The 8,496-nt window shown below is 33.3% G+C and overlaps 1 protein-coding gene across 5 annotated transcripts in view; it reads right to left on the bottom strand.

Moving 5' to 3' along the window:
- The window catches only part of LOC111086422, a 224,431-nt gene that overhangs the window by 51,818 nt on the left and 164,117 nt on the right, over nt 1-8,496 (bottom strand). For all 5 annotated transcript variants that reach the window (XM_022389174.1, XM_022389177.1, XM_022389176.1 and 2 more), the window contains one exon: nt 914-1,112. In XM_022389174.1, the coding sequence (XP_022244882.1) occupies nt 914-1,112 (199 nt within the window). The remainder of the gene's footprint in view (nt 1-913; nt 1,113-8,496) is intronic.

Below are 8,496 nucleotides of genomic sequence, written 5' to 3' on the forward strand. Positions count from 1 at the left end.
GAGCTATCCCTACACAGTTAGTGCTCCCGCCTGCCTTATATATGTGTGTGTGTCAGTTAATCTGGTGATAGGTGGGTGCAGTTAAATCAACATATTTCATTATGGCGGTCTATAAGGCAGAATGCGTGACAAAATAACACTACTTAATGCTTGTACATAGCATGATATTCATTTGAAATACACATTATGGCGGTCTGTAAGGCAGAATGCGTGACAAAATAACACTACTTAATGCTTGTACATAGCATGATATTCATTTGAAATACACATTATGGCGGTCTGTAAGGCAGAATGCGTGACAAAATAACACTACTTAATGCTTGTACATAGCATGATATTCATTTGAAATACATCTTGACTTAACAGAATCTGCCCAGGGTTCGAAGGTATGGTATTTTCCATTAGTCCTCTGCATCATACATATCAATCTAGTCAGTAGAAATCCAATTTTCATCAGCTGTATCTTTTAAGTACACGTCACTCGTGTCGTGTTGCAAGACGCAGGGATGTGTCCTCTGTATAAATTTTGCTGGAAACAGCACTAATTCAGGCCACTAAAGTTATTAGCCTTTAATGGATGAAACAGTGCACCACCCCTAATGTATTCACACCTGGTGTCGCACGTATTCCACCACACCTTTCTATTCTCGCACACGTTTTACGCTTCTGAAGTTTAAAATTACCGTAAACTAACGTTTCTATATTTATATTAGTCTCTGTATGTATAAATTCCGTAATCAACAGCGGTTCATTGTATAACAAAACAGTTAGTGTCCTTTTCTCTATATCTGTTGTGTTAAAGCACAACTCTGGAACATATTTCCAGGTTTCTTCTAGAAACTCATAAAATGTATTTAAGTTAAAAAACTAATTAGTAAAAAAAAAACTGGTAAATAAAATAAAACTGGCTTACCTCTCATGATCTTCCAGTAAAAAATCAGTAAATTCCAAATTTATCTTCTTGGGATTAGGTGCACGAATCTCGTAGTAGCACTCTATCAGATCTGGGTAGTATTCTGGGTATCCAGGGCTGCTGATGATGTCATGAGGGTGGTTAGCATCAAGAAAGAAGGTCTCATTGCAGTCTTCTGTATTGAAGGTTTCAATGTGAACTACGATAAAAAATTTGGCTTTAAAAATGAAATAATTTATTTTGAAAACAGATTAATCGAACAAACAAGGTTTTTTAAAACAAATATTAGTTATTATTTAAAAGTAATTTTAGAAGGAAGAATGAGGCTTTTCTTGGAAGGTTTTGTTCAGGGATTGAGTTACCATAAAGTCGTTCGTTTCATATACTAGTACAGGTCTTCTGGTCAATGAAATAACTGAGATATATAACAATTTACCTGGAAAGGACTAATGAAGGCCTATAATAGCAGATAAAATAAAATAACCTCGTGCACAAAGCACTTTGAATCTTTCACGAAAACAAGCATTTTAAACAATAAGGCTATTTTTACAGTGTGACCCAACAGAATTTTATTAGTATCAATAAGGTGCATTGTATCTTAGGTTATTTTTACATTGTGGCTCAACAAAATGTTGCCAGTATTAATTAGGTGCATGGTATCTTAGATTATTTTTACAGTGTGACCCAACAAAATGTTATTAGTATCAATAAGATGTGTGGTATCTTAGGTTATTTTTACAGTGTTACCCAACAGAATGTTACCAGTATCAATAAGGTGCGTGGTATCTTAGGTTATTTTTACAGTGTGACCCAAGAAAATATTATCACTATAATACGACATTATCTGAACGAATTGCATGTACGGCCATTTTTCTATACACTTGTGACAATTTGCTGAGATACACTGTTACATCTTGAAGGTCTAATTAAATACATTTAATAGTAAAGCTTTAAGTTGTTGTGACATATATAATGTTAAAATTCAGCATTAAAATACGGAATACGTGAGAAATAGAGTTTTGATATTAACATCGGAGAAGTGTTGTTCATGAAACTGTACATTTTTAATGTCACTCGATAAGAATGTCAAACGGAAAAGTATCGATCCCCCCCCCCTGCTGTTAATCCTAGGATCCAACTTCCGTGGAAATATATTTTCAATTTTCATCAATAGTTGCTTTATGCAAACATCTTGAAACAAGAGGATGTTTTAAAATATATTAACAAAAACGTAAACTTTATCCTGAGGGTGAACACCCTCACAATACTTTGTTTGCTGTGATATTAAAGGTACAAACGTACATTATACCCAACAAACCGAACGTCAATTTCAAAGTGGGGGTTAAGTTCATGCTTGTGTAACGTATTTATCTTTATTTAGCTTTTCTAGAATGTTAACCTGCGTTCATGCATTTGTTACGTTTGACTTTCAGATATTTTCAGATATTTCAAGTAGATAGAATTTCTGGTAACCTAATTTCCATTCTTGGTTAAAAAGTACTTTTTTTTCTGAAAAATGCAAAATGACATTCTGTTTTATTTCTTCAAAATAATTTTAGGTATTGTCTGATAGTACAATTAAATCTACAATATATATATAATGAGAGCAGTTTTGAAAATGTTATTCTTGGCTTGGTTTAACGCAAACCGGAGTTTATTACGATGCATTTTTTAAACATAAATAAAATAACAACTTGTATCTCTAGAATGTAATTTTATTTGCTCAATATTTTGTTATATCGATAGGATATCAGTTAACTAATTGGAACTGACAGTAAACTGACAGGAAATCGATAGCTCCTGACGAAGCTGTAATAGCGAAATATTGAGCTAATAAAGTTATTTTATTTACGTTTATAAAAACATTCAGTTTTGAAAATATTTCCTTTGTACAAATGGGACTAGAAAATCTTACTACTGGATGTGTCTACGCAAACTACGTATAACAAGGATATGGTTAGCGTACCCACACTGTGAATCCAAAGGCTCTTGGTTCGCGTACCGTTAGTGCAAGAACACGCTTCGCACTTTGGGCCAGTGGTTACGCTATAAAAGTGGTGGTGGCCAAATCCCACTATTTAGTGAAACACAGAGCCGGTGGAGAGTGTTTTGGGTTAATTTCCTTTTCTCTAGTATATCTATTGAAAACTGGGACGGCTACGTGCGGTTAGCCCTTGTGCAACCTTGCGCAAAAAATTTAAAACAAATATTTATATGACTCAGATGTTTATGAATAATGTCATGGAGACGACCAATTTGTTCAATGTACGAAACCTCTCACTACTTGCAAATTACACAGTAAACAAAGCTACGCAATGGGCTATCTGTGCTGTATACCCACCACAGGTATCGAAACCCGGTTTTTAGCATTATACGCCTTCAGATTTAACGCTGAGCCACTGGGGAGGGCAAGAAGTTTAAACCGCTTAACTTGTGTATTATTGTTGACAAATGGCCCGAATGTGAACAGGAAATTTTGTTTCGTGATAGCAGACTGCAAGATACTTAGGCTCAATCAGTAAATACCATGTGTATAGTAACGTCTTCAGCTTTCTCCAAAATATATTTTTCTATTATTTTTAGCTAACAATATAATATTTTAAGACTAAAATGCTTCATTCCTGGAGACCAAAAATATTACAATTTTTTTATCAGTAACCTTACTCACAGTCAGATGCCACTGAAGTGATTATTTTAAAAATCAGGAAGTTTATGAACTTGTCACAGTCTATCCGAATAAGTTACACGAACATTAATCCTTCCTTTATCTTAACGCCTCGAGCTTAATTATTTTTACACCTGTTTACTAAATTTGATTTCTTTTTAACAGTTCTTTATGTCAGTAGATTTCTCCGATGAATAATAATTTTACACAGCGAATTATTTGTTTATTTATTTTTCCACACACATACACATATATATATATATTGTTGTTTTATTGTTTTAACCAGTCGCATCACGATACAGTAGTGTGTTGTCTGTCAGTCAATCAGTAGACACTAACATGACGTCACATAAGGGACGCTTAACGTTGCAATTTGTACTGTCGTGACGTCAATAAAATGTGCGCATGTCATGAATCACTAGAAGAATTATGCACTATGTATGCTAAAAACCAGCATGATACATATGAACTTCAAAAGCAAGAAATAAAAATATTTGTTACTCTTAATTTTGGCTTTATTTACTCTTGAAACAGAATACTTTCGGGGACCCTGTGAAAGTACATCTAGTAGATATATATGTATATATTATTGCAACTGTATCTGTTACATATTGAATATTATGCAGATTGTTGCATAGATTATTGCAAAGTTATATTGTTGCATATTCAATATTCTACATATTGTTATATATATATTACTATCACGTCATAATGTTTGACATTAAATGTTCTATGTATTTTTCTATGTAACGTTAACTCTTAGCACGTTCACTTATCTACGTACTTGTTGCAATATTAATGTAACAGTCAAATGTTACATATTTAATGTTTCACGTATTGTTGTATATGCTATTGTAACGTTGAAATGTTACATACCCAATGTTTTGTGTTTTGTTGCAGCTTGATATTATTGGAAGACTTGAAACAATAATAAACGATAAATTTCCTAAAAATAGTGACAAAAATACAGATGTGCAGTCAAGCCAATGCCTTGGATCATAGCGTATATGCAATGTGATTGTCTAGTGGGCCGTTTACAACCATATTTTGTTATTCTATGTGTTATTTCAACAAGGAAAATTACATTGCATTTGTTTTTTAGCAAAGGAGATTGACTGCAATGCACTGTTGGCAAAAATGTTAGGATTTCTGTGAAATGGGTGTATCCAGTACAACAGAACGATGAGGTTTGCTAAGTAGCCGAGGGGATTTTTTTCCGCAGGATGCCGCCATTCGTTGTCATTTTACTGAGTGCAAGAAAATACCGCTATCAAAGTGAGCGATTTTTGAAAGTCGTCATTTCTATAAGAAGTGTTAAAGGATATGTTAAATTCAATTCAAATCAATTTATTTGACATGGTACAATAAAATCGTGCATGTATAAAATACCGACATGAAAAATATGTATGTAAACCGAACAACAACAAATATATGCTCAAACATGTTTCTGTCTTAATGCGTTTTTTCTATTAATGCTCCTATCTTCGAATTATTTCTTTCAATCAGTCGACGAAGGAAGTCCCTTTTTTTTGTGAAATTCCCTCACAACAAGAAACATCCTTGTTCTTAGTAATACGTTTTTGTTTTTTTTTCATATTGACCGTTCAGCACATACCAAGACTAATGGAACGATATTGATATCAATACGTAATTTTAGGACTTTCGAAAAGTGAATTATTTTTTCTGCAATGTACTCTTGAAAGAAGTATTTTGATGTGTACTTTTTTTTCTACGATTAATCGTTCATAAGATACAAAGCGTGACAGGCAGAGAGACATTTGAATATTATATATACATAGCTTGTTCTTCTAAATGTTTTCATACATATTATAATATCGAGACCATCTGACTTTATACTATCGTTCAAAAGTTCACTTCTCGTGCACATTTCTTATGATCAATAACTTATATTTGTAATATCTTTCCATCTTCCAGTGCTCTACTATTGATCAAAAAAAGGGTTGTTTTTCGAAACGTCACCACTTGCACTTGTGTTTTAGTAATATTAAATTATTTAAATTTGTATCTGTAGAATTGGTTTCACCCTATTTGTTAATTATACATATTTTTTTGCATCATTCTGTCAGATGGTATCAACTATACAAATAAAAATTTCTGATATGAAAGCTTGTTTTTCCCCTGTTCATTTCATTGATGTAAAAATACAGTTAAAATCTGTGCTAATCCTTAGCAAAAGTTGCATGAGGTCTTGCTTTGTTGAGTTAAAATAACATTTAAAACTAATTTTATCTCTCAAATAAGTTCATAAGATATACCATAAAATAAAAGTTATGCATTTAATTTAAACGATAATTTAAAATAATGAAAATACTGGGAATGACAAATCCCCCTAAACATACAGCCCGTTAGTGAATTGTGTGATTTGAGTAACCTGTTTCTTGGAGCCCACCTTCTAAGCCCTGGTCTGGTTAAAATATGATCTAATAAGTTAGATATGCTGATTAAACCAAGAATGTAGTATAACTTCTTAACATATATAATGTATGGATACATTTATAGCGAAAGAAGTTTATGAATTTAAACAATCAACATTAGATTAGTTTCATCTAAACATTGACTTGATGTGAGTGACCTGAGTTTTTTGTGGGCATTATTCCACCATTTTCAGCTTGAGGAATTCCTTGTGAATGTACTTGAGGTTTTCCCGCATTATAAAAAGAACCGTAGAATCTTAAGTGTTATAAACAATACAATTTATACGGTAATATAGAACTATTTGCCCACGAGGGATAATACTATACCTAGCTGAGAAATGCAGTTTCGACTTATAACTGCTCTTATCATTCCAACTACATCGCTTTTTGAGGACGATGTTACTCAAAGCTGCGTCGTGTGTATTTTATCTTTGTGAATATATGTTTTCCATTTGATAGCGAAAGAATGTATGGGCTTATGTCACTTTCCAACTAGATTTATCATTCGAGTTTTCTTCACCTATGTAAGTGTAGTTTGAAACATTCATCGAAGCTTTTCAAGCCAAGCTAGGAGATGAAATTCTTTCGAAACTAAACAACGCAAGAAATCTTAGGATAGAGCCGACTAAATATAAGTAATACTTTATTTTCTTAACCACATTTTCATTTGCTTTGATAAAGATCTTTCTTTCCTAGAAATCAGACAGTATCTGGAGAAATATCAAGCAAAAAGGAAAGTTGCACTCTGACTAGTCTTCATAAAGACATGTAAGAGGGAGTTTTACGACATATTCTACGTAATAGCACAGTCAGTTCTTTTAGAACTAGTCCAAGAAAACTAATTGCAAGAACCATTAGTTTTCTTGGACTGGTTCTAAAAGAACCACAAAAATTGTCTTACAAGACAATTGTGGCAAACCTGCTGGATGGTACGTATTTATGTATACATTACTTATAAACGTGGCAAACCTGCTGGATGGTACGTCTTTATGTATACATTATTTATAAAAGTGGCAAACCTGCTGGATGGTACGTCTTTATGTATACATTACTTATAAAAGTGGCAAACCTGCTGAACGGTAAGTCTTTATGTATACATTACTTACAAACGTGGCAAACCTGCTGGATGGTAAGTCTTTATGTATACATTACTTATAAAAGTGGCAAACCTGCTGAACGGTAAGTCTTTATGTATACATTACATATAAACGTGACAAACCTGCTGGATGGTACGTCTTTATGTATACATTACTTACAAACTTGGCAAACCTGCTGAACGGTACGTATTTACGTATACATTACTTATAAACGTGGCAAACCTGCTGAACGGTACGTATTTACGTATACATTACTTATAAACGTGGCGAACCTGCTGGATGGTATGTATTTACGTATACATTACTTATAAACGTGGCAAACCTGCTGGATGGTACGTCTTTATGTATGCATTACTTATAAACGTCATGCTGTTCGTCTACTAATAAGCAATCAAAATAATACTGAAGGCAATATTACAAATGCTTCTTTGAGTACAACGACCAATAATCTTGTTTTTGTCTCTTTCTTCGGAGCAGGAAATTCCCAAATCAGCAGATACATATTCTCATTAAGACCTTTCATTAATGACGAAATAACGAACTCACTATTTTCATTACTAACAACTGTATTGAGACCCTAAACTGCCGAAGCTTCTTCTGTATAGCTGCTTTTAAAAAGTATTCTTTGTTTAAATAACAAGCACTCAAATCTTTTCATGTTCGACGAGACGAATGTTTACTTGGCTTCCAATATAGCAAGAGCGAACAGTAAATTAACGATTTTTTTATGAATTTCTAAAACTATCTCAACTTATCGTGAAAATTGAACAGCCTGACCACAGTCAAGCAGATTTGGACGTGAGTGAAAGACTTGTACACGTTTAATCAATACGTTGTTCCGCTACTTTCCTAAACTACAACTTGTTATGAAATTTGAGAGTTTTGGCTTGAAGTAATTGAAATAAACAACTTAATTATGTTGTTTAAAAATAAAATTATTTTTAAGGAGGTAAGGGTCTTTAGATTTTTAATGTATTTGCTTCGCTTGTAATATAGCTTTTAATATTCTTATATAACAAAATCAAGTACTTTTAACAATGTTTAACGCATTAGTTGTTGTTTTTTATTTTGTTTATCCCTAGATGATGTTCAGTCTAAAATATGCATGTTGAAGTAAAGAAAACCTATAAAATTTACACCCGCCCATAAAAGGTTATTTGGTTTCAACAATATTGTATTTGTATTTTATTGGATATCTAAGCAAAATTTTAAAATTTGTTTACGTTTTGTTTGTCTACTTTACAGCTGGCCCGGCCTGGCCAGGTGGTAGGGACGCTTAACTCTCAATCTGAGGGTCGCGGGTACAAAACCACGTCCCACCGAACGTGCTTGCCCTTTCAGCCGTGGGGGCGTTATAATGTGACGTTCAATCCCTCTATTCGTTGG

This window comes from Limulus polyphemus, unplaced genomic scaffold, assembly GCF_000517525.1.
Source record: "Limulus polyphemus unplaced genomic scaffold, Limulus_polyphemus-2.1.2 Scaffold1084, whole genome shotgun sequence".
Lineage (NCBI taxonomy): Eukaryota > Metazoa > Arthropoda > Merostomata > Xiphosura > Limulidae > Limulus > Limulus polyphemus.